Source organism: Cuculus canorus, chromosome 1 (genome assembly GCF_017976375.1).
Source record: "Cuculus canorus isolate bCucCan1 chromosome 1, bCucCan1.pri, whole genome shotgun sequence".
NCBI classification, from domain to species: Eukaryota; Metazoa; Chordata; class Aves; order Cuculiformes; family Cuculidae; genus Cuculus; species Cuculus canorus.
The window spans coordinates 20,952,151-20,979,419 of record NC_071401.1 but is presented as its reverse complement, the minus strand read 5'-3'; the positions used below and the strand labels follow the sequence as shown (position 1 = coordinate 20,979,419).

The following is a 27,269-nucleotide window of genomic DNA, read 5'->3' as shown; positions in this document are numbered from 1 at the left end:
TCATTCAACAGCACAAAGACACGGGGACTTCGATGACTCACTATTAATATCAAAGTATCAGCAAAGATTGTGTTCTTTGTTTCTTATTCCCCATGGAAGGAGTAATAAGAATCATGCTTTTTAAAAATAAATGCATCTTCATTATATTTTAATTACGTATACACCGAGGTTTTTTCTGCTAGAGGGAGTTTGGTATTGGTTAACATCATTGGTTGAAGATTATAGTATCTGCCTGTAAGATATTCATAAAACTTGTAACAAAATGTTTGCTGTCTCTGGAGTTGATGAACATTCTTTTAGTGCTGCAAAGCAAGTGGTGTTTTGGCTGACTTGTCTCCATCTTGTTTTCAGGGTTGTTGTGCAGACACATGCAAATCAATATTATCTCATGGGATATTTGTCCTGCTTTAAGTGACAGAAAAGAGAAAGGTTATCAAAAACTTCCCATTGGAGAAAGATACCTGAATTCTGTATTATTGCTTTCTATATGTTAAGACGAGGAGAGTAGATTCTCTTTCTATCAATGTAATTTAGGTGTAATGGCACTGTAGCAGCAGGTGAAGCTGAGGAAAAAAGGCCCAAGTCCATTCATGGGGGACATTGCTCTCCAAATTCTGGTAGCATATGTGGTACATGGATTGCTCTTTGTATCCCCAAGAAAATAGGATACAGCCAGTCTTGTTACTGTCCTTTGAAAGCTCGGCGGGGAGAGAAGTGCCTTTCCAAGTCATGTGGGACTGCTAAAAGAAAATAAAGGGGCTTGAATGGCAATTATTATCTGAGACTCTCCTCAGGTTTTCAGAGCAGTGCCATGCATAGCTCAAAAGACAGAGTGGAATCATGTTTTACTGCCATGAATATTCAATGAATCCTGGTTCTTTTGTCTGTATGCCCTGGTCCTGAGCAGTCTCCCAGCGGCAGTGTCAGGTCTCCATAGTCCCGTAGCTTTGCTGCTTGGTTAGGTTTTGAGTGTTGGGTTGAAGCAGTGGAGCTCTGCTGAATTTGAAATCCTTCTGATTTCTCATTTCTTATGTAACATTTCCGAGGTATTATGAACCTGAACTGACATGCATTCATTGTACCTTGTTTCCCCAAATCCTTCAAAGGAAAGTTCCATGCCTCTCACCAGGGAGGTAAAACCAGGAGCTTGTAGCAAAACAAATGTTTATGTGGCTTTTTTGTTTTATTTTGTTTCCTTGTGGTACAGGGCCAAGCATACCTACCATAAAACTTTGCTGGAGCAAGTTCAAGAGTTGGAGACAAAGACGAGAGAGCTGGAAAAAGCCATGCTTCGTGATAGTAATGGAAAGAGGTGGGGCAAGTCTATGCTAATGTATAAAACAGATCTTTCTTGTCCTCTCCCCTCCCTATTTTCAATCACCATTCAAATCTGATTCCAGACAGTGTAAGAAGGATCCTCTCCTGTATTGTTTATTTATTCTTGTTCCTTTTCATGTATATCTGTTGCTCACATCAAAATCAGCCTTTCCAGTTTTATTTCTCCTGCATTATTGCTCTAAAGCTGTACTGGAAACTGCTGCTCAGTCTCCTGCCTGGTAGCATGCAGTGCTGTTACCTGGATGCTGGGCCAGCCTGGTTTTGAAAGCACTTTGTTGTATATCGTTAAAAAAAAAAAAAAAACAAACTCATCAATCTGATACCCATGTCAGGGGAGAGAACTGTCTGCAACTCAGGATATGAAGACTGTAGCTGAAAGGAGGACTGGCTAATCCAGTCTGCCCTACAGCTTCATTCAGTCTCACCTTAAGGGATTTTTATGTTTTTGATTTTTTTTCCACTGCAGCTTACAGGCCCATGCTTTTAGGGTTCTCAGTTTCCCATTGTGCCTCTCCCTTATATTCACACCATATGGAATTGAACATATTGCTATTATTGAATCTTTCATTGTAAGGGGAATGTGTGTGTTGTGTGGGAACATTTCTCTCCTCTGAAAGAAGCTAAAGAAAATCATAGTAAGGCCTTTGCGTCAAACAGTTTCATTTACCATCTCAGAATGTGGTTCTGCATCAGCTGGTCGGAAAAGCTCTGCAAGTTCAAAAAGGTTTTAGAACTAACTCTTCTGTTCTTTACACAATATGGCACCACATGACTTGCTAAGAAACTACATGATCATTAAACTGGATTTTAGCAAACCTTATAAACTAACAAACTGAGTGGAACGGGGCTTTTAAAAGATTTTGTTCTTCTGGGGCAGGGTCATCCTTTGAGCCTTTGATGTCTATTCTAAGGTAAACTAATTGCCATATTGTAGCTGCTGCTAAGACTAGCAGATAGTAGATTTTTTCAGCTGAAGTTGTGAGTTAATAAGGACTATTTTTAGGCAAAATTATCAGGGAGTGAAGTTACCAAGATTATAGTAAACTGAAAAGCTTTAAAAAATGCTTGTGTGAACTCTATTGTGTTTATAAGATGTCCTTAGTGACCAGAGTTCGCTTTTCACAGGCCAAGACAAAGTAAACACAGTGTTATTGATTAAGATCACTTCAAAACACTTGGTATGTTCAGATTTTATTTTGAGTCATTTTTCTGCTGTGACTCTTGGATCCTACAAAACACAGTTTGTAAATTGTGCTTACTTGCAAAAGTCAAAAAGTGCACATCAAGTAGTTAAAAAGAAAAAACAAACTTTGTTTTTGCACTGGGCAACAAAGGCAATCTTCTATGCAACAGTTAAAACTAACAAACGTACCCAAAATCAGCATTTCATTAAAAATGGGCCTTTTTTTAGAGGGCTGAGCAGTTGCCTTGAAGTCAGTTGGAGCCAAAGTGCTTGGTACCTGAATCGGGTCAGCAACCCAGGCAAGAAAGGGGTAACGTGGTGTTGTCAAGTACTCACTCATGGACTGATTAAATGTCAGGAGGCTTGAATACAGGCCAGCACAAAACTGTCTGTTCCAGGCAGACAACTCTGGTAGTATGAGCTCCTTGGCTGTTGCTGTGGTTCATATCTATGCCTAGGATGTAAAATTACATTGGTGTTGGGTTTTAGCTTTTGTGTTTTCTTGACAGTATTGAGTGCCATTATCGACAGCTGGAGAGGAGAGTGTATTAGCTTTTTTGCCTGATGAACCTCTGGATTGCAAGGCGGGTTGACGCACTGTTGATAGTGAGAGATACAGTTAGCATTTGATCTGTTTATGTGTATGTGTCTCCAAGAACTTGATGGGTTTCTTCTCTGTTTACACACTGTCCTGACTTTCTGTAAATTTAATGGCCATGTTATAATTCATTCATACGCTACATGTTTTCATAGCCTTTTATTTTATTGCATTCTCACTGCAAACTCTTTCATCTGCATTCCTCCTCAATATAGCTTCACTTCATTCTCGAAACGCTTGCGTGGAGATGATGTAAGGAATCCTTTCTGGTCCTCCTTCCCATTCTCCCTCCCCCTTCTTTCCATGCATTTGTTTGTTCTCCTTCCTAATTGCTCCCAGATTTTCTGGGTGGTCCATCTGTGAACTAGATAATGGTAGAGTGCCTCTGCCTGCTAGGAGTTGGTGTGCTGTGCTTGTGATGTGGCCTCCTGAGTGCTCTTCAGAGTTATTCTGTCTTTTATCTCCTTTGTTTGTCTCCTGGCTCTTTCACACCTGCTAGAAATCCTGTGCTTGTCCAAGGAGAAGGGTAAGGGTGGGAAAGAGGCAGAGGGGCAACTTTCTGCAGTTGGAGCCTCTCTGGTTCACGTTCTTTGTTTTTTAAACAGGAACTGTTGGAAATCCAGGGTACCAAGATGTGTCCAGTGCTCTCCCCTCCTGCCCTCAGCTGCATTGCTGTTAGGATATTGCTGGTGACGTGGCACTATGCAGCAAGGGAAAGTAACTGAAGTCACCTCATTTCTAGTGGAAAGTGGAGAGCTGTGTTAAAACTGGACTGATCCGTCCATCATCTCAAAGTAACAACACTATCTCTTGGTCAGAAGTGTTCCTGAAAACATATCCATTAGGTGTTGGTTTGTTCAGGCAGCTGTGGAAGATAAGCTGGCTGTCATCAGGGTCTAGTTTCCTGGCCCACATAGTGGATGCTATTTTTGCTCAGTGTTTTTCACAAGCAAACAACAAAAAATCACACCCAATTACAGATAAGGGAAGGATTTAGGAAGCTAATTGCTTTTCTCATTGCTTAGACCTTACACAAAAAAATGATGTGAAAGATCTAGATGTTTGGGGTTGATCTGCTAAACAAAAAACAACTTTAAAAGGCCAGAAAGCAGTACGTGTATCTAGGCTTGCACAACATGGTGCCAGCAGTTTGCTGTGTCTTAGCTGAATTTCTTTAAGATGTGAGCAGGATGGGGAAGGAGTGCTGGGAGATCTGCATGCGCCACTCTATACCTTAATATGCATATTCTGCGTTGGAGTGTCTTCACCCTGCCAACTGTTTTTGCTAGACACATTTTTCCAGGTTGATAGAAAATGTGTTCACTAGTGTTAGCTACATCCATCTGGATCATAGCTCCTCAGTGTCTAAATTAGAATTTGTTTATATTGATCTAGAAACACAGACGCAAATTGTTGTCTTTCTCATGGTAGGGAGCAAACAGCAAGGCAAGTGCCTGGTCTGCTCAGGAGAGTGCATGGACACCCTGAGCACTACAGCTGGGTGCTCAAAACCTTGCAAATAACACTAGAGAGATGCGTGGAGATGATATCAAGTATATTTTTTCAAGCTGTAAAGGGTAATGTTCTCATTTCTCTGTATACGTCATCTAGACAGCTAAAACCTTATTTTTCATGGAAGCTGGGATGATCACAAAATCAGATGATTCCAGGAGTAGGGGATTTCTTCAGGGGAAACAAGTATCTGGAAAACTGGCAACTCCAGAAACAGCTTTAGAAGCAGAGGAGGGAATGCGATAAGGGGCTGGTTATGGATCCCATGCCATGCTCGCCTCCCTGTTTGTGGAAGATGAGTACCTGCGCCTGCCCTCCCTAGCCTGGCACCCGGCAGTGCTGGGCTGGACTCCAGCCCAGCTGCGATGTGAGCAAGCCTTGGTGTGGGAAGGGAGAGGGGCTCCCTGGCACTCTCATACAACAAAGGCCAGGATTTAACACTAATTTTACATGAATTTGGAGAGGTGAGAGGGGCAGCTCCTGTGCCAAAGCAAACATGGACATGTGGAGACACCTGCCCAGCAGACCTAATCATGTTAACATGCAAGATTTACACAAAGAAAACAAACAGTTTTTCTACAGGTTTGTGTTCAAAAGTAGCATTGAGTTCAGCTGCAGAGATTTTTTTGTTTCTTTAAATAAGTTTACAACTATATCTTGGCTCATAAAGGGCCAAATCTTCAAGTCCTCATTCACTTTTCACTCCATCAGACCTCTCAGTAAAGTTAGCAGGAGTTCAGGTGGAGTAAAGCCTGATTACGGACCAAAGCAAACTTTACTTTGGAAACCCATGTCACTTTATTGCTCTGTTCTCCAACTAATGGAGAGCAAGCAAAGCTGTGCAGCACCCTCTTTGTGACAGTAGAGTTCCTGTTTCAGAGGGTTTCTCTGTGTTAGAATTGCCAGAGAGCTCCCTTTGAAAGTAGCTTTTTTGGTTGTTTTTCTGTTCTGTTTTTAATCGGTTGGTGGCTGGCATTCGAAGATTATTTGATACTGAAGAACAATATAGCTTTCATGGTTTACGTACTTTACAAAGAGCTGAAGGGCCTGTCTAGGGTGCTGCAGGAAAGTGCCTGCATCACTGAAGTATTGGGAAGAGTGTCTTTAAATTATGCAGAAATCTCGGAGGCAGTGTCTTAACTAGAGAACTAGCAAGATATAGCTGCAAGCAACAAGGACGCACTACGGTGTGCATTGGCATAACATTTTTCAGTCTGCCTTTTTACTCTTGCTTCTCTCAGATGCCCGCTGCCACATTTCTTTCATATCCATTTTATAAAACAAATACTGATTTTCAGCATATTTAAAACAGAGTGGAGAGCCTGTGGGGAACTGCTGTCTTCAACAAGGAGGCCCACTGGTAGAGATCCTCTTTCATTTAAGTGCTTCTCACCAAATCCGACTCTGTTACTTTAGTGAAGCGTGCATGACCAGCTCTCACCCTGAGAGAAAGCTGTCTTATTTATCTTTGCCTTGGTTTTATTTGGTGAGTGATGGCAGATGTCTATCTCATTTCAGTAGTTGTGTGACCCGGTGGGACACAGGTACACGTGGAGAATTGCCCACTCCATAGGTCCCCGGGGAAGAGAACATGGGAAACCTGACCCGAGCTTTGGGCTGTGCATGGAGCAGAGAGTGGCAGAGCCCTTAGCCTTGGACCAGCAGAAATGGTAAAACAGACTTAACTTTTCTCTTTACAAAACCATGAATGAGCTGAGGACCTGATCTCGTGGTTCCTGAGGAAGAGGCAAGCTTTTTCTTTAGGATGAAGAGAAACAAGGCTTGGGCTCATTATATTTCAAAGCACTTTGTCTCTTTATTGATGCATTTAAAGTTACATCCACATGAATAGGGAGACAGTGACAGTAATACCCCTTCACATCAGCAGATACAATGAATCTTATCAAACTGTCTTGTGTTTTCAACTGGTTAAATGGCATTGGATATTTGGAGCCAAATTCTTCTTTGGTGAATGTGTTGACTTCAGCATATTTACTCAGGATATGCATGACTGATCTGAATCTGGCCCATCCAGTGCAGCTGAGCATAAAATGAGGTTGAAGAAGGGAGAAGTGTATTTTGGTTTTGAGGCTTCAGAGTCTTTTTATCAATTTTTCCAGATGTTCTTCACACCACCTCTGGGAAGGCAAGGCGAGATTTCTCCACCAGTATACACAACAAAGTGACTGGCATATTTACGATTTTTCCTTGCAGTTTTTCTAGTAAAAAGATATTAGACTCTTTTTACTAGGAAAAAGCACATAAAATTATATCAGTGAGGTTTTTTAAATTCTTTGATACCATATGGTAAACATTCACGTATGATAGGTGGAAAATGCATATTATTATTATTATTATTATTTTTTATACTTGTCCGTTTCTGTCTCCCTCCTGTCCTGTATCAGTAAGGAATTGTTACATTATTTTAATATGTACTTTTAATTTCTGGCATTTCTAACCCTTATGAGGCACTTGAAGTAATTGTTTGATTCTGCTCCAAGGTGAGCGGTGGGGAGGCTATGGGGCAGAGGTGGGAAGGAGCAGAGAGGATTTCAGAAGTTGGCCAGAGGGATGAAGGGGGAGTTACTGTGCTCCCATTGGCACTGGGGATCCGAATGCCCAGCTGCTAGCACAAACCAGTTAGAGCTGACAAGCCCCTTCTCCAGAGCAATCTATTATTTCACATCCTGATTGTGTCTATCACGTAACCTTGAGGGAGATTCAGTGCACAATTAGGGTTAAAACCTGGTGACCTGAAGAAGGATTTAGAGCTGTGATCAAATCTAATAGCAAAGTCAAAGTTGACAGAGGTACAGTATTATCAGCACAAAGGCCAAAATGAAGCTGTAAATTGAAATGAAAGATTAGGAAAAAAGAGAACATAATAAGATGAGAGTTAAAACTGATTAAGGGGCCAGTCTCTCTGATGCCTAATCCTCAGTTACTGGGTTGAGCACCAGGGATCTCCACAGGGGAGAGAAGAAGAAATCTTCCCTCCAGGCTGCACAGCAGGAGAACTGCTCCATAACAACTATTCCAGCCTAATGGCTTCAGCAGTCTGGGCCTTGGCTGCTCCGCTGGCTAACCCCGTCTCAGAGGAGAGGCAGGACAGCCTGCATTCATGCCTCTGAGTCGTGGCAAAGAATGAAGTACTAAGTTACGTGTAGCAAGGACAAGAAAACAGAAGTTGTACTAAATATTCAGTAGACAATTAGAAAATACTTGAAAAATTAAAGAAAAGCAATTTGGTGTTTTTGCAGAACAACCAAGTGTCCTGGGCTTTGCTCTAAGTTGTATCCAGATACTTTGACAGTTCATCAGTTTTTGTTGTTGCCCTGTTCTTTAGCTATTTTTTTCCCCTAAAGAAAAGGAAGAAAGAAATTTATAGAAGTTTAGAGTTTTTGAACTCAGAAGTCATTTTAACTTTAGTCAAAGTATCTTGTTGGACTTTTTTAAACCAGAAAGTTCTGATTTAAAAGAGAAAAGAAGTAAAAAAAAAAAACCCATCTACACGTACAGACCAAGCATAGAAAATTTCAACCTCCAAGGTGACTCCTTTGGAAGAAATGAGTGAGTAGGAAAAGCATGTTATACTTGTAACTATGTTGCCACCTTATCTGTAGAGGATAGACCAAGCACCCACTACAGTAAGTGCAAAGTGAGGCACTTAGGGACAAGAAGTAAACAGCACTGATACCAAAAGGAGGATAGCTGAAAAGCAGCAAGCCAGACTTAGCTTTTTCTGCTTCTCAGGAACTGAAAATGAGTCACATCCCACATTGTTGAAAGGCTGAAGGCAAAACTGGGCAGGTTCAGCTTTGTATTAAGTTAGTTGGCTTTGGGACAGCTGACAATGATGCCTCCCCCCAGCCCCAGTAATGAAATGCATAAACACATGCTTAATGTTTGCAGTGCTTGGAAATGGAAGGCACTCTAAGCAGAGAGAGACCTCATTATTTTCTTAAGGGCTCTTGCTTTTCAGAGAGGCATGTGATGTTTAATGTCTCCTTTTTTAGGTAATATTTTTTAGAGGTGCTTGGTAATACTGTTTTCTGTTCAAAGAAGTTGCCTTGGAAAGAAGGTTAGGAATAACAGCCTCAAAATGAAGGCTAGAATTGATTGTCCAAGTGATTTTTAAGAGTCAAAGGAGGGATCCGTTTGGCTTTTCTGCCTTAGGACATTGTTAATGACAAAAGAAAATGTAAATCATCCTTGCTTGTCACTAGAAGGAAAACTTTTATTCTGCTTTTAGCTGTACAATTTTAAGGGTCAACTTGAAGAGGATTTTGTGGGTTTAGAGCAGAGAATTTGGCCCCAGAACATACATCCTAGGTGCTGCGCATGGGGCTGGCCAAAGCTCACAATATTCCTTGGTCTCTGTCTGTCATTGCGGGGTGGCGCTGCCACTGGCACGAGATTGTGTGGCAACACGGGTAGGCTTGCGTGCAGCCAAGATGGGACGTGCTGCTGTGCACTGGCTGCAAGCTCTCCTCCCTGTTGAGGTCCTGCATCCAAACCCCTGAGATGTAATGGGAAAGGAAAGCTGTGGTTTTGGTGAAGTAGCACGCTACCCAGCCAAATCACAAGCTGTAACAACAGTGTTTCTCCAGGGCACTGGCAAGGGTCATGGTTCCGTGTTTTTTTGTTGATGCGGCTGCAGGGCTGGCTTAAGAGTTTCCCAGGCCGTTCCCTACCAGCTGGGGTCCTATGGTCTGTCTTTGCCCTGTCTCCTCCTTAGCTGGATCAGCTCAACTTTTGTGGGTTGGTGGGACAAATGAGCTGAAAGAAGTGGAATGGGGAGCACTGTCAGGAGCTTCAGCCATCAGTCACCACAAAGGACATCCAAGGATGTGCGTCTCAAGTTGTGTGACACTCTTAACCTTTTCACTTCCAGGCAAGATAAACAAATTGCAACAGTCTGAGCTGAGCTTGGTACCACGTGTTGCAGGCATGGAGAGCTCGCCGCTGCATGGCTGCTTTAACTGTGCTCCAAGTCGGTCGTGAAAGACCACACAGATACATTTGGTGTTTAACAGACAAACATTTGGCTGGATAATGTCAAATATTACTCATAAAGAGGGCAAGTTACTGAAATAGCTGCCTCCTATCTAGGGAGAGGGAGTTTCTCCTCTGTGGCTCTCAAATGTTCTCAGGACACAGTTGGAGGGGAGCTGCTGCATTAACAAGGCCTGGAAATGTTTTACCACAGCAGGACATGAAGGCCTTCAGCTCCCCTGGAGAGATGGCTGTTGCTGAAACCCTCAGCAAGGACGTGGTACTCCCTAAAGCCTAGCTGTCTTTGTGCAAGAGTCACCTCTGATAGGTGGTGGTGGGTAACTTCTTGCACCTCTCAGCTTGCAAGTAATACAAGCTATGCTTTTGTCTTCGTTTTGCTGTGGTTTGTGTCTGGTGAACCTTTGGTCTTCTAGCCATAGTCTGGGTTTTTGTTGATGACTTGCTGAGTATTTACAGAAAAATGCAAAGGATCATGGATTTGCATGTGTCTTTATTCAACTGAATCCTGAGTGATTAAGGAGCAGTGTGTAGATGCTGAGTCTGCAAAGGAAATGCTGATTTTTGTTTCACTGTTTATGTGCCTCAGACACTTCCTTGTTAAATGCTCCGGAGATTTCCTTTGAGTACACTGCAGCTTCATTATCAGTAATGCCTGTTTGCCTTTTAAATTAAAAAAAACTCCTACTCTAATTGACCTCATACTAAAACATTCCTGCTATCCAATGCTAGATAACCAAAAATAACATCTCTCCTTTGTGGGCCAAAAGAAAGAAATGAGCAGAAGCCTATAGTTGCTACTTTTGCTATTCTGTAGGAGGTCAGTTCCTCTGTGCAGTGTCTCCAAGGTCCAGAGAATTTGCTCATTTAGATGGTCAGGCCTCTCTTCCACAGCCCTGGGTTGTTCTGGATATTTGAGCATACAGAGTTTTGCTGAGCCCTCAGCATTAATGTGACTTGCATTTGAGATTATCTGCATGCTTTAATTTTGAATTCCTCATCTGTAAGAATATTATTTCTAGTTTCTTCTTGCACTGTCTGTGTTAGTTGTCATCTCTGCCTAATGCATAACTGGTAGCAATTACCTTGTGTGAATTCAGGTAATGCACTTGAGTCTAAACTAAAAGAAAACAAGTTAAACCGAGGCTTGAGGGAGTGCACTCAGTCAGGAAGGAATATCTGAGGAAGAAAAATAGGTCTCCCCTGGCCAATTACAAAGGTGTGTGGCCATGGACTCTGCCTGGATTATGGTACTTGCTGGTTGTCCACCAGGACCATATCTGATGGTGTCAGCGTTTAAGCAGCGTTGTGCTGTGTGATGGGTGAGAGGTGGAACTTGTGAATAAATCCTCAGGAATACCTGGTGTGTCCTAGGAGCCAGAGAGGGATCCATGAGTACCCTCTGCCAATTCATACTTGGGGAAAAGTCATAATGCTCAAACCCCTAGTTCTTCTTTACAAAAAATTTAATGGAGTTTGAGAACCAAGAGACTGAAATGAAAATCAACCATCTGCTTGTAAATGTTTTGGTGCTTAGGACTGATGAAAGTGAGAGAAGTCTGTTTGTTTCAAACCTTTTTTCTTGCTCTTCATTTTTCAAGTTGATGTAAATTTTGGTGACAAACGTCAAAAAAGAAACAGCAGACTTTCTTGTAGGTTACTGTTTGGAATGCACAGAAGAAATCAATTATGTTTTAATTCCAAATTTTAAAAAGGGAGAGAAGAGTATCCTCTTCTCCCCTCAAAGTCTAATCCACAGCTAAAGAGGACAGGGACAGAAACTTCCCAAACTTTTACCTTCTGTTCAGCCACATTGGATATTTTGCAAAAACTTTTCCCTTTCCTTCTTCCCTCCCTGCTGTTACAGTGCAAGGACAACGCATTGCAAGATGCTTCTTCCAGCAGGAGAGGAATGAGGTCCAACCTGGGCTTCTCAAGCAAGAACGTGTTTAACAGAGTATGTGACAGTGGAAGGAAAGAGGCTGAAATAAGGTTTTGTCTGCTGCTCCATTTGAAAATGCATATGGGTAGCAGGGAGTCTGTGGCCTTACAGGCAGAACTTCAGCCTAAGATTTGGAGGGTTTTCTGTTTTAAACCAAGCTGTACGGTGTTCTACCTGTTGCTAAATGCTGCAGCAGTAGCACAGCATAGAAGAAATAGTGACGCTGCACCTGCAGGCAGTAGGGCAAGGGGATTTATAGCTGTTCAGATGATAGGAAAAACAGCAGCATGCTTGCTTGTCCTCAGGGCTTACCTGCAGATGTACGTGTATTGCTTGCCCTCTGGGCTTACCCATGGATGCAGAGTATCTTGCACTGAAGAGCCATGCCTCTGCCACGGGTTCTTCATGTGTTTTTAAGATAGAGGGATAGCAGCTAGGATACGTGCTTGTGTTTTGTTGGTGTCATTTTTAGCAGCCTTGGAAAGGCTTCACTAGTAGCTCAGTTTTTCTCTCTAGAAAGTAGAAAAGCAGAAACAAAATCAAATCATTTTACATGTGAATTCCTGAATCACGAATAATCCAGAAGGGCAGCAAGTTAAAACCAATGGTAATTAAGTGTCTTTGCCCATTTAGTGTGCCTGTGTTCTCTATCTCCTCTAGTAAATCATAATAAAACACAAAATCATTCCTTACGAGTTCAGTTCTTGTAGTGGAAGGGAGGTCCTGAATTAATCTTACTTTTTTTTTTTTTTTTTTTTAAGTGGGCTATATGTGTGGTTTTTTAGGGAAGATGCAATTTTGGAAGACACCTGCATCCACTTTAACCTTTTTTCTGAGCCCTGCTTTTGCCACCAACCAATTAGTAGACTTGGGAGGACATTCTGGGTCAAGCTATACGGAGTACTGCAAATCCTCATTAATGCTAATTAGTGCTCAGTAGGTTAATTGGTACTGAAGCTCATCTTTTTTTAATTACTTGAGCAAATGAGCTAGTGGGACCTTGTGGTCAGCTTTGAATTATTCTGTTTGTTTTGATGCATCTCATTTGAATGTGTAAAGCCAGATGTTTGTTGCCTAGATTTAAGGTCTGTTTGCTTTTGTGAGGGATGAGAAGAAGGGAACACAGAAAAATAAAATGAAGGTCTCTTGGCACCTGAGAGCAATTCGGACCTGAACACGCAAGGGTTGTTTTTCATGGAGTAGGAAACACTGTTATGAAATAACATATTGTCTTTAGTTTATCTGTTGACTTGTCATTCACTTAATGAATACATGTAATGTTGTTAATGTAAAGTTCTAGACAGATAAATCATCTTGACCCTCTTAGGAAGCTATTGCAAAGATATTCCGAGCACAAGGGATTCTTTATCATCAATAGCAACTGGATCTGGTTCCAGATTACTTGAGTAAGGACTTATTTAAATCCTTTTTTTCACAGTAGCCCTCAAAAGTGGGACACTTCAATAGTTTTTGTTCTAAGCTACTATTTGTTTTGTTTAGTTAAAAGCATTTTATCCATGTCCTTTGTTTTGTATTATTACAGATGGATAGTGTGTCTCCCTTATCCCTTCTGAGGTCACTGACTACCCACCTTAACCATATTTCACTGTCACTTTCCAGGTCACTGACTTACACGAGGGTGTCCATGTTTGTTATTTCTTCCATTCTGGTACCATATTTGAGGTCTCTGAATGTGAACACAATTATATCCAATATTCAGAGTATGATGTCATAATCTCTTATCCTTTTGCTTTAATGCATCTTAAGATGCCATCCTTAGGCATGGGAGGCACTTAGGCACTGGCTCAGAGGCACTGGAAAATAGAATTAACACTTAAAATGATGGCTAACTCTTGGGATAGATTTACAACCAATAGTTCTGTGAGCAAAGCCTAACCTGGTGCCTGAAAGTCTGATGTCATCATTCATTTTGCACCAAAGTATGAGGGAGACTGAGAAGTTTTCACTTTGCTATTTGTTGATAGCAGACAAAACTTTTTTCTGAAAGCAGAGGTTCAGTATGGGTGCAAACACTTCAGTTAAGAAAGCCACTTAGTTCCACTTTTCTTTCCTATCAGGGCTTGTACTGGAAGATGTAATCATAGTATAGTTTGGGTTGGAAGGGACCTTAAAGATCATCTAGTTCCAATCCCCCTGCCATGGGCAGGGACATCCCACTAAATCAGGCTGCCCAAGGCCCCATCCAACCTGACCTTGAACACCTCCAGGGATGGGGCAGCCACAACTTCCGTGAGCAACCTGTACCAGTGCCTCACCACTCTCATGGTGAAGAAATACTTCCTAATGTCCAGTCTAAATCTACCCCTCTCCAGTTTATACCTGTTCCCCCTGGTCCTAACCCCACAAGCCTTTATGAATAGCCCCTCTCCAGCTTTCCTGTAGGCCCCCTTCAAGTACTGGAATGTCGCTATAAGATCTCCTCACAGCCTTCTCTTCTCCAGGCTGAACAAGCCCAACTCTCTCAGCCTGTCCTTGTAGGGAAGGTGCTCCAGCACTCTGATCATCTTTGTAGCCCTCTGATCATTTTTGTAGTCCTCATTATGTTGAGGATTCCAGAATGGACACAGTATTCCAGATGAGGTCTCTCAAGAGAGGAATCGAGGGGCAGAATCGCTTCCCTTGACCTGCTGGCCACACTTCCTTTGATGCAGCCCAGGATACGGTTGGCCTTCTAGGCTGTGAGCGCACATTTCCAGCTCATGTCGAGCTTCTCATCGACCAGCACCCCCAAGTCTTTCTCTGCAGGGCTGCTCTCAATCACATCATCCCCCATCCTGTATTGAAATCGAGGATTGCCCCAGCCCAGGTGTAGAACCTTGTCCTTGGCCTTGTTGAACCTCATGAAGTTCTCAGAGGCCCACTTCTCCAGTCTGTCCAGGTCCCTCTGGATGACATCCTGTCCTTCCAATGCGGCAACTACACCACTCAGCTTGGTGTCATCCGCATACTAGCTGAGGGTGCACTCAATCTCAGTGTCAATATCATTGATAAAAATATTAAACAGCACTGGTCCCAGTATGGGCCCCTGAGGGACACCAGTCGTCATGGATCTCCATCTGGACTTTGAGCTATTGACAACTACTCTCTGAATACAGCCATCCAACCAGTTTCCTATTCACCATACCGTCCACCCATCAAATCCGTATCTCTCCAATTTAGAGAGAAGGATGTTGTGTGGGACTGTGTCAAAGGCTTTACAGAGTTCTATAGATAACATCCATTGATTTACCTGTATCCAGTGCTGCAGTTACCCCATCATAGAAAGCCACTAAGTTGGTCATACAGGATTTGCCCTTGGTGAAGCCATGCTGGCTGCCATTAATCACCTCCCTGTCCTCCGTGTGCTTTAGCATAGCTTCTAGGAGGATCTGTTCCATGACTTTTCCAGGCACAGAGGTGAGGCTGACAGGTCAGTAGTTCTCAGGGTGGTCTTTTCTACCCTTTTTAAAAATGGGCACAATGTTACCCTTCTTCCACTCGGCCAGGACTTCTCCCAATTGCCATAACTTTTCAAATATCATGGAGAGTGGCTTGGCAACCACATCAGCCAGTTCCCTCAGGACTCTGGGATGCATTTCATCAGGTCCCATGGACTTATATGTGTTCAGATTCCTCAGGTGTTCGTGAACCTGATCCTCCTCTACTGTGGGAGGGGGTCTACCCCTCTGGTCACCATCTTGCTGTCCCATGACCCAGGAGGGGCGAGGAGAACAGTTATCGGTGAAGACTGAGGCAAAAAAAGTTGTTGAGTACCTCAGCGTTTTTCTCATCTGTTGATAATGCATTGTGTATATACTTCATTTTCCTATATCTACATGATCTATTTTTTTAACAACTTGGATCTTCAAAGATTTTTAGGAGCTTCCAGACTGTAACCCTTTTTTAGTGATTCTTTCTTCTTTGAAAACATGCAGATCTCATGGCTCAAGAGTTCTTAAAGATTCTTTGATACCCGCAGTTGGTATCTATAGTTTTGCTTCCAAAATTGTTACCAACTTTCTTTTATATTGAAGGAATACTACTGATGGCAGGCAAGGGAAAGCAACCTGGGGTATATGTTGCAGCTGTGATTCTGTGGTGCCAAGGGACGGAGGGGAAGAGTCCAAGTGTCTAAAAATGCTGTCATTTTAAGGAGAGGTGCACAGGCTGTACAGTTCTCTAGTTCAGGTGTCTGAGCTTAGAGAACACAGGAAAAAGACAGATTTCCTCCTTTCTTCCTTCAACATCTCATTATGCACCGAACAGAGGACTGTGAGCATGGGTATTACCCTAATGGACTATTAAGTGGAATATAAGCCTGCATGGCTGGATTATGTATTACAGGCATCTCGGAGATTCTTTGGTTACTTTCTTGTTTGAAGTCGGAAAATTGCTTCAATGAAAGGGAGTTGTTTGTTTAAAGCTGTTGTAGGTTTGTTGACAGCAGCAGCTGTGCTTGGTGAGATTTCCATTTCATACACCAAATGTATGTGAGTTTGTAATTTAATCCAAAAAAGATATCAATGTTGGCATTCAGATGTGTATCCGTATTTGCAGCATAACGAGTGGAATTACTGCTTGTGATTAAAGATGTGAAAGAACAAGCAGACTGTGAAAATGGAAGCACAGTGTAAATGTGGACCACAAGGGATAAAGACTGCAAGGAGCTGCACCAGCAGGCAAATCCCTTCTATGCACTGGTTTCATCTCAGTGTTAGCAACAAGGACAGGAGGGGGAAAAACAGCCCAATACACAGGAACTTTAAACTAAAATAGACCTGTAATATCTTTTTCAAAATAATTGGGTATATACCCATTATTTGAGGCTCCGGTGCAATGAGTTTTGGACATTCACATTATTTTAGAACTCCATTGAACTTAGTGGGACTTGTGTATGTAATTAAGTGCTTTGAAAGGTCAGGATCTGGGCCATCCTTTGTTTATTCTAGCCATAATATTCTTTATTAAATGAGTCATGTTTTTAATAAAAATCAGAGCAGAAAGTGTCTCCAATGATTTGTGCACAACTGTTAAACCTATTGTAAGCATACTGATATTTTTCACCTTATGTATTTTGACTTTCTGTAAATTCAATAATAATTTTTGACGTGAACTGTGTAAACTGATGGGGGTCTTCATAAAAACCTGCATAGAAAGTTTTCTTTCCAGTATGGGAGGTGGAAATCAGTGTTCTTTAGAACACTCTTTCTTATTAGTTGCTTCAGGCCGTTTTGCGGGTGTGATAGAAGCCTTTTACCATGTGCTAAGCCACAATGCTTTGCTCCTCTCTAAGGCAGTTTGTGGGTGCCATGTTTCACATACATAATACTAAAGGGAAATCTTTTTCATGTTCTATATCACTTAACATCAGACTTCTGATATGGTTTGTAATAATTTATAGGTGTCGGGTATTAAGAAATCACAATGGTAATACTGTGTGGATTAATTAAATGTAAACATACACAAAGTGGCCTTAGAAAGGAGGAGTTTCCATTATTAGAGAGTTCTCTCAATAATGGGTAGTCTAAAGAAAGAGAAAATTCTTTTTCATGCTATAATCGTCTTAAATACTGACAAAGTCACAGCTGTGGACTACTTCAGATACAGTTGACTTGTACCTTGAAATTATCTGGTTACTCACTGGTATGTTTGTTTTTTTTTTTTATTTCCCCAGCATGAACGAACGTGATCATTTGTTAAAAAGGCTCGGCAGGAAAACTCCTCCGAGCCTTTTCCGTGCTCGTTCTGTCCAGCAAAGTGTATCACGTAAGTAGCAGATCATGTATGCATGTGTGTTTCGCAGCAGTCAGTCCCAGATGAGAGAAGCAAAGGATGATTATTTTTTAATTAAATTGTAGATAGAGATAATGTAGCACAGAAGCTGAGCTGCCAAGCAAGACACATACATTTGGAAGTGGAATTAGTGTATTTGGCCCTAGGCGAGTGGAGCTCAAATGTGGATAATTCCCTAGGATCCAATCAACAGGCCCAAATGACAAAATCCCAATATACAGGTTCTCTAAATCCTGATAGTCTCAAGAACACTGTAAAGTCAAAAACTCTGCAGGATAAAATAAATGTTGTGATAGAGCCTAGCTTAAATAAAAATAGTTTCTCTATGAAAAGTCGTATTAGCTATGCTTAGCTGAGAATACAGCGATGTTTCAGGGATGCCACTTAGGAGTTCTGTGTGTTTCTGATGAGAAAGCCATGTCATGCAGAGCTGCCTTTGTTCTCTGCTGGGAGAAGAAAAGTAACATCACACATCACTACTATTGCTATTTGGAATAAATTGCATTTCTTTTTGGCGTAGAGGTCATCCACTTATGCATCTAGTTAGCGGAACATGTGACAGGCTTCGATCTGCTGGACCTGATGGGTTTTTGTCAGTGTTGGAAAGGCTCCTACTGTGTTAAAAATAATCCAACAGCTCTGTAGGCCAGATACACACTAAAGGACTATGCTGTCTCAAGGGACCAGGGAGTACAGTCAACCTGTTCTAGTGGTAAAATGCAGCCTCTCTTGTGAATAAACTGGTGGTCAAAATACACTCACCTTACTAAAGAAAATAGCCCCCCAGCATGCAGTACTGCTGCACACAGGGCAAGGGGCAGGCACTCAGGTTTTGGGTTTCCTATTGCCGTTGCAGTGAGAAGTGACACCCCTGACTGTTTAAGAATCCCAGGGAAGTCAAATCTCATTGCTGGCTGTGTCTTCTTCGGTAGCAGGACTGTTGTGGTTCAGGCCAGGAGGCAGGGCTGGGATTTGAGAACCCAAATACCTGAGATATTTCTATTCTCCACAGGGAATTTGATTAGAAGAGGTGAGACAGTGACAGATTTGCTATTCTTTGTCCTTCATAGAGTCGTTGCAAGGCCATCACTGTCAAGGGTTGTAGGGCTGATCAATCCCATTGCTCCTGGGAAAAGAGGCCAGTGCGTAGAGCAGCCTTGTGGACCATGTGCTTCTGCCAGGATTTAATCCTTTGTGTCAAGGAGCCAGGGATGCTGACGGCAGCATGGCTTTGGGCATGCAAATGCACTCTTTGAGGAGATTCCAAAGGCAATGATTGGCAGAAGAAATCCATAAAATGCATAAATAAGTTGCTATCAAAGTACTCTGCTGTAGAGACTTGCTGCAGTGCGGAGAGAAGATACACCAGTAGTGACTAGTCAGACTTTGGTCTGGTAGAATACATCATTAGGTTGTTCATAGGTGAATAGATATTGGGAAAGAAAAATGAGATATCAAAATAAACCCTAATTTGGATAACCCATTACTTATAAATGCAAATGATTACCTGCTAAATGAGTTGGGCCACTCAGGACAGGTTACAATCCGCCATCTGTTTTTCATGTGAATATAAATTTTGATTGTGAAGCTGCTAGTATTGAAAGACACTTTTAATGGTGTACCCATGACTCCTTAAAACTTCAGTCATCTCTTGTCAAATGTCATTTTCCTGTGTTACATAGCTGCTATATGTACAAGCCCATATGAAATTCAGGGGATGTATGTGCTGTTTTTACAACCCTAAATTGTACAACTGTTTACTAAATGCTAGAAATCTTCAAAGTAAAGAGTTGATGAATAGGGCAGTAGCCTTGACATGCAGGTCAATATCTTAAATCACACTACAAACACTCTGTTTGAAGTCTTGAACTGTTCATATGTTTCCACCAGGCTACAAGTTCACAGCCTGTGAAGGCCACTTCTTCCAAAAATTGCTTGCGTGACTTCAACTCAGAATCTGACACTTGCTTATAAGGCAGGAAAATGGTTTGTTTAGTTAGAGTTGACGAAGGTTTAAGCAAATCAATTGCTTTGATCCCAAAAAGGAAGGAAAATGGGATTAAATTTCTTAGCACAGAACGTAGAAATACAGTACTGGTTTAAGAGTCACTTACTTTTGACAACAGTTCTCCAATTTAGGGAAAGGAAGCAATACTTAAATACCTTTGTTTCCAGTGACATGGAAAGGAGAAAAATCTTATGGAGAGTTTCAGTACTACTTCTAGTCATCCATGGTGAAAGGAAAAAGATGACTGAGATAAGTCTGCAGAGCCGTGTAACAAAAGGCAGAAGCTTGCAGTCTGTTTTTCCTTAGCTCTGCATTGGTGAGCCGGCCCCTCTCAAAACACATTAGCACAATGCAAGACCTACAGGCAGGAGGCATGCCGGGGTGCTCCCATGCAGCACCAGCCCCCAAAAGATGGGACAGAGCCATACAGCCAGTGCTGTGTCAGTGCCGTACAGGAGGGCCAGACAGGATTAATCTTTTGAACACCTCCTCCCCATAAGGAAAATGGCTTGGAAAAACAGCCCCTGTCCACCCAGAAGGGTATGCCCTTAACGTGTGTAAGACCTTCGTGGCAGTTTTTCTTGCTCTGGCTTCATTTTTTTGTTTCTGAATCATGTAAATCTGTCAGAAGCATGAAAGAAATCTATCTACTAACTGTACTGTCAAAGATCACGTGGTTCCTTCCTACCAGTGTAACTTCTGGGAAGCTTTGTGAAGTTCCTGTTTGATGGCATGGTCGTGAGGCTTCAGTGGAAGTGTTTTATATGGTTGTCAAGCCCATGTGCTAACATAAAACCATGCCAGTGGAATCTTGTCAGTGGCAGTGACAGAGCTGGCCTCCAGGCTTGGTGTAACTCCTGGTGAAACTGGGGATTGCCTGTTGCCATCTGCTCTCTAAAACGTCTTCGAGTGAGCAGGAAACGCTACCAGGCTCTTCTCAGACACATCTTTGGACCCTTTACTTCGGTGTGCTGTGGGGCTCACACTTGAGGGAAGAAGTAATCTTGATTCTTTGGGTTTTTTTCTTTTGTGATTTTGTGAAAGTAGCATCTCCTTTAGGAAGGCTCTGTAGATGCAAAAGGTGATTTATGACCTTTGCTTTCTTCCTGCATGACTGACCTGTATCACCCCTGTGTCCCTAGAACCTCATCAGACAGGTGGGAAGGGTGATGCTCAGGTACCCTCAGACCTGTGCATCTTTAAGGAAAGTCCCATAACATCCCTCTAGTGCGATTTCCCTCCTGTAATTTGGAACACCCCCTGCCACAGTTCAGTTGTCATTTGTGTGAGAATGCTCTTAAAAACAGCTGAATCCTGCTCTCATTAAGCACTGCTCCAGCAGAACTCCCCCCGACACGTGGAGAGCCTGAATGAAGATTACTGCACTTGGCCCAGATTTCCTATGCTGGCAAAGAAAATCTTTCTTCCTTTGACAGAATATGGTGATTGCATAGAATAAATCTGAATGCAGAGCATATGGTTTGCACCTTATTAATCAATGGAGAAAAAGCACCTGTCATCTGAGGTTCATTTCACAGTATGGCGGCTGGCAAATAATAAATAATAATAATGTGTTCATGCTGAGGGCTCTAATCCCACCATTTAGTCTCCACTAGCAGACACCTTCTTCCTCTCACTTTTCTGTTGGTGCATTTTGATTTGAGAAAACAACAGGGTAGCTACCTGAGATCCTTTTTAAACTCTGTTTCCTCTTATCTTGCGTATGTTTGGAATATCTGCATTCTGTGTTTTTTCCAAGCTATGTATTTGTTGACTGTCAAGTGGAGCTGCAATCTTTCAAAATCAGCTTAAGAAAAAAGTTAGGAATAATTAGTTTAGAATTGATGCAGCGGTATCTGGCTGTGTTTTCAGCACGTAATACCAGTAGGTTAGTGTGTGGGACAAAAGAGATGTGACCATTTGTCAGGAATTCCTCTTGGGCCCTTTAGAAAACACAGACATGGTTTATCAGCACAGAAAGTAATGATTTCTGTAAGCATTAGACAAAAATGTTCAAGATTTAAAGCAGCTCTCACTTTTCCAGGATAAGTGGAACAGGAGTACTTGGAGGAGTCAAAGCTGAGTTAGCATTTACTTTTTAACTGGTAAATGTGAGCTGCAACATCATAGCAAATCTCCTTAAAAACTGTATGGAACCAGACGTTTGGCCTGAGAGTGAGTTTGGCTGACCAAGTGATACCCTGATGTTGATTTTGGTTGTGTCAGAGAGATTTTTGGCATTTAAGAAGCAAGGTTTCTTAAAAGATATTTAGATTTTATTTTTTTTTGAAAAAAAAAAAAAGTGCCCCTGCCACCCCCCCAGAACTTAAGACTTAATTTTAGTGGATTTGAATCTGGTCATCTTTCTCCAAAGACAAACACGTGATGGTAAAGTGCATTTATACCCTTGACTATATGAAACCATAGAACTACCGTGTGCATGAAATGGTGAAATGCTGCAGAAGGAAAGGTTTCTGACAGGTTTCCAGTGAGAATTGCCCTCGTGCTAGTTGAGCTAAACAAACCCCAGGACAGACAGTTTAGGTGTGAGAGAGGAGAGTGCAAGGAGTTGGAGGCCTCTAAAATAAGTCCCTGAAGTGACTAAAACTGTTTGCAATCCTTCCACTGGCAGATTTTCTGGAATAAAAAGAGCACTTTGGACCCTTTCTGGTCCTGATCCTGGAAAGTGTTGGATGTGAGTGGGCTCTTGAGCTTGTGCGGCATTGCTGTCTGTATTTGAGAGACATGCATGGAGACTGTTTCCCTAATCCGGCGTTGCACAGACCAGAACAGTCATTGCAGTGAACAGAAAAAGTGTGTTTAAATTAGAAACCTAATGGGAGAATAGATTCTGATCTACTAATAGAATATCAAAGCTTTGAAAACAACCCAACAGGATGCTTTTAAAATTCAGTAGGTTGCCTGATAATATCTGGTACGAGTGAAACCTTAGATTTGATGAGAACGTGGATCTCCTCTTAACAAATGAGCTCCACTGACAGTTATTCAAAAGTGTGCCTTTTCTCCATTAATAGACAGCCTCTGAGTACAAAGATCCTTCCTTCTGCAAGGACTGTGAGTGGGTTGTGACCAGAAAGCCCTAAAGAAACGTCCTCCCTCCTTGGGCTGTTGCAGCACAGCTGAACAGTGAGAGCCTTGTTCCCAGGGCAGGCTCATAGGTGTGGTTTTAAAACTGGCGCTAGGGGAAAAGTTCAAACTTCCGAAAAGTTCGCTAGTAACTGGCAGATGGAAACTTTCATTGTTTTTGGATAGAGTCTGAAAACAGTGGGAATGTAGAGCTGCTTGGGGAGTGTGGATGGGACTCAAGCATTCACAGCGCTCTGACTCCACAAGGCACAGACAGCTGTCTGAACAGCTTGAAGCTAAATTTTAATTGTAATGTGAATAAAAAAATGTAATATGAACTCATCTTCCTGTATAGAGATCAACAGGAAAAGTTTAAAATAAACTGCCAAATGCTGAGCTTCGGCTAAGTAGGGCAGCGTGCAAGTATGGGGGTCACAGCCTTTCCCATGATATACGCACAAAGCCCTCGTTGCTAATATTTCAGGATGAATCAAGAACATGATGTAAGGATACCCTTGGCATTCTTAAACATTGATCAGCTTAACCTGAATTTTTTTGCCATGTTAGGGTGTTTTCTACTGGTGTGAAGGTGGTGAACCTATTTCTTTGATTGCATTCTGCATTGACTTTGCAGAGCACTTGGGCTGTCTGGCTGTTCTATAGGCCAGTGCCAGCACTGGAAATAAGCAGGTCACGGGAAGATCTGTAGCGTTGACGGGCTCCATGTGCTTGTGTGGTCAGTGCAGCTCTGCAGTGGTTATGACAGTTGAAATATATATTGTGCTGAATGATCTTACTGGATAAGTAAATACAGCAAAGTCATCTTGATGCAGACCAGGTTGTGGGGCACAGGCTTCAGTCTTTTAGGACTCAAGCTTGCAGTTTTTGTCCAAGTTGACTTTTCACTGAGGATTTACCCAAAAAACTAACAGTATGCTGGCCCTTAGCGTGGAACAAACCCACTGGAGTTATTTAAGCATGACTCTACCATTTTTTAAATGAAAGCCTGTTTTGTAAATCATGTTTCCTTTGCAGTTATCCAGTATGCACATACTTTTTTCCAAAAGACTGCTTGTATTTTGTGAATGAATTCTGTGAGCCTTCAGAGGTAGGAAAAACCAGCCTGTACCTCTGTAGCTGTATGTATATCGGCATGGAAGTACTCAGGAAAAATAAAATGGGATGCTGGGATGATTGGTCACTTAATCAAATCAAAGTTCATACTGTCGTGCAATCAGTCCAAGAGGGAGATGTGTCTGGAGTTAGTTCTGGATGATGCATTTCTGTTTGAATCCCTTCCATTTACTAGGAGAGATTTCCTACCGTGCTTCTGGTTCAGGTGAGCTAACCTGCTGATGGTGTGCTCTCCTGCTAAGAGAGGGTGCGTTCTGCCTTAAGAGCTTGAGTCTACAGCAAAGTCCCTATGGCTTCGGAGGTGACATTTACCTGTGGTCTGTGAGAGAGGAGAAGACTCTCCACATTAACTGAACAATGGTCATCTCTAGTGTTGTGGGACTCTCTTGCCAGCAGCTTACATCTCTGTAGGAGTTGCTGACTACCCTCCCTGTGCAAGCATCAGCCAGAAGAAAAGATTTTGGAGTCCTTGAGCAAATGTGCTTAGCTCACATAGTCCCAACTTGGTCGTCAAGGTGAAGATTTAACTAGCCTCACTCAGGGCATACGTTTTCCCAGTTCATTTTTGGCTTTCTAGGCTTTTGTCTACCAGTATTGGCCACGTGCTTAAAAGCAAGCTGCATTCAGGCCCATGGGGAGCAAGCTCAGTCTAGAGCACCAAGACAATTAAGGGCCTTGCATCCATCCTGCCCAACAAAGGTGTTCATCCTTGTGTGCCTTTCTGTCACAGGGTCCCTCTTTGTCGTACTCCAGCCTTAGCTCACCTTGGTACCTCAACTGGAAGGGAATATACCTTGAGCCTGTTAAGGGAGGACTCCTGAAAGACATTTTCTAGGTGTCTGGGTAGCATTTGGAATACCTGTCCTTGTATTATTATGTGTCTTTCAGCTTGGGATGAAACTGGGGCAGTGTTTCAGAATTATCAAGCTCCTTATTCCAGAACTGCTCAAGGAAGGAGAGTTGCCCATGGGGACTTAGCCATGGTATAATTCTTGGATGCTCCCAGGCACTGTTCACATCTGCCAGCTCTTGCCTGCTTTCCTAGTACAAAACATTATCTAATTCTGCTCAGCCTGTGACTTCCCTATTTCTCCATTTATGTAACTATGCTAATGTGCCCTTCTTTTCTGCTTACCCACTTACACCTGAAAATCACCTGTCCTTGGTGTCACAAAGTCTGTTGTCCTTTGCTATATTTTTCTGTAGGGTCATGTCTGCCTTAAAAGTTGTTTGGTATTTCACCACATTGGCCGATTAGCTTTTGTAACTGTTTTACCAGTAATGTGGTGTTTTGCAGATTATGTCAGAAATGCCACTTGCATTGTCCGCAGTACTTTAAAAGAGATAAGATGTGGTTATTTTCATCTGAGTCATTTGTAGGGAGACCAAAGGATTGTGCTAGCTAGCAGGGTTAAGCTGTGTAAAATAGAGACCTCCAGAGTATGTTTGTTTGCTCTTTTCAAGATATGGGTAACTGGCCAAGAGAATCAAGAGTTTCTCAGTGTGATTTGTCAGATGCCACTTGGAAACTTGTCCTGAATGGACTTAGGGGGAAGATGTGACTCAGATCCAGTTGTGGTCTAGACATTCCCATGTTCCTCCAAGGAAACTGCTGATATCAGGCAGACGATAGAGGAGTCGAGCCAAAATGCAAATCTCTACCTGTCTGTTAAGAAGCTCTGCCACTATGCAAGTACACATGGTGTCCAAATCAATCTGTAACTTATTAGTCAGGTTAACTCAGAGTGAAATGTTGACTGTGTGCCCTAAGCTGACCTGGGGAGGGGAGCAGTAAGACAGAGCTGGGGGCAGGCAGCCTTTCTGTGCCGTATGTTCAATGCTGTAAATGCCAGAAGTGCAGCACAGAAATGAAGATTGTTGCAGTCTCGGTCAGGTAACCTTAGTGATGCCTAAAAATAAAAACAGGCTGTGCCCTTGAGCTGGACTCCAGTCATTTTTCTTTTTTTCTTCCTTTGCTTTTTCAGATGGGTATGCCTTTTCTCAAGAAGAACACGGTGTTGTTTCACAGTCGCAAGTTGTTCGATCCTACGATACAACCAAAAGGAGAGCAGAAATAGAATAAATGGTTCTTTACTTGATGGGTGGTGGGAATAATGGGATTTGGATCAGTGCATCCACTGTTAACACGTTCTTGACTAGGGTTGGCAACAGCAGCCAAAATACCAGAGAACTCATTTCCGTGGCCTTAGCCAACAAATTTCTGTATTCTCCCTGCAAACCTTGAGTACATATTGTGGGGGAAATCATTGTTTGAATTCAGTCACAAAGCTCTGCCTAAATTTTGTTTATGTTGTTACAAAGCATTTGACTGTGTTACGTGAGGTGTGAAATTAAGAACAGTGTTTTACCACTATTTAAAACATCAGCATAAGGTTTTTCTGGGAGAAAAGTAGAAAATTTATGTTCCATGAGAAATCAGCCCGTGCTTAATTGGAACGGGGTGCTGAGATTTCCTGTTTTGTCACACGCCAACCAAGTGCACACGGCTGCATGCAGACTTTACTCCCTCACTGTTTACTGATCTGGCTGAAATTTTTAACAGGCGGTTTGGCATATAATTTTTGATTGCAACACAGTCTGTAGCTAAAATTGCTTATTGGCCTTCTTATGACAGAATAACACAAGATGGCAATTACTTACTTAGAATGTTCTTGCCCTCTTACAGGATTTATTAGGGCTCTATCCTAGCTTTCTAAAACTCAATTAATAGCTTACTCACAAAGCCAGGAGCCCTTCTGGCTGATATTTTGATTCAGGAAGGGAATGCAGACGCTTGCTGTTCTTACCATTAAGAGCTCTTAGACTGGAAAGTTGCTCAAAGTTGTTTCTCAACTCTTTTTTTCAAAAAGAAGGGCTCTGGAGAATATAAAGCAATGAGGCAGCCAGGCCCTCTGGGACTCTGTGTGCACGTGTATGTTGGAAGAGTCATCCAACTTAAAAACCTCCCGTGTCCCTCCTCCTGCCCTCAAAGTGCAGCCCGTTGCGCTGAGAGGTCAAATATTCAGCAGCTTGAGTGACAGGATCTTTAACAGCATCTTTTTCATCAGCGAGCCAAGTCATGTGCCTGCTTGTCTGTCATATCTGTACTCGAATTGCTTAAATATTGTTTCAGATGGGGAGGTTTTAATCTGGATATGCAGAGAGGAGTAATGCTGTGGGGGGATGTTTAATTGGCTCCCAGCAGAGCAGCAGTGGTGTGTGGTTTTTTTCCTCTAGAAGTGTTACCATTTTCACATCCTATATTAATGTCCTCTGGTAGTTTAAATACTGCATCGCATTACAGTGGAGTTTGTTTCCCTCCCAGACTGAATACAAATGAAGGTCATTTACTTGTATTTTTAGAAGGTTCAGAAAACTTAGAAATTTGTAGCTTTGAACGGCATTGTTTACTGTTGTATGTCTGCACAAAAATATTTCCAATAAACCTTTTATTAAAGCAATCCAACGGACCAAGGCTTGTTGGTTTAATACTCTCCCCTGCCCCGCCAAGGATTGCAGCAGGAGTTCAGTGTTAAAAGCATTTGAGATTTAGCCTACAAAGCTGGTGAGTGGATTATTTTTATTTTTCCCTGACCTTTTGGGCACGTTTTAAGGGTCTACTTCTGTTAGTGTCAAGGGCAAGGGTTGGGTTTCTTTCATG

At 42.2% G+C, this 27,269-nt stretch overlaps 1 protein-coding gene across 1 annotated transcript in view; it reads left to right on the top strand.

Moving 5' to 3' along the window:
• ATP8A2 (ATPase phospholipid transporting 8A2) overlaps positions 1 to 27,065 on the top strand; it is a 326,264-nt gene extending 299,199 nt beyond the window's left edge. Inside the window, exons 35-37 of the mRNA XM_054050686.1 lie at positions 1,208 to 1,312; positions 17,261 to 17,352; positions 25,594 to 27,065. Of these exons, the coding sequence (XP_053906661.1) occupies positions 1,208 to 1,312; positions 17,261 to 17,352; positions 25,594 to 25,691 (295 nt within the window). The 3' untranslated portion in view covers positions 25,692 to 27,065. The remainder of the gene's footprint in view (positions 1 to 1,207; positions 1,313 to 17,260; positions 17,353 to 25,593) is intronic.
• Positions 27,066 to 27,269: the final 204 nt, after the last annotated feature.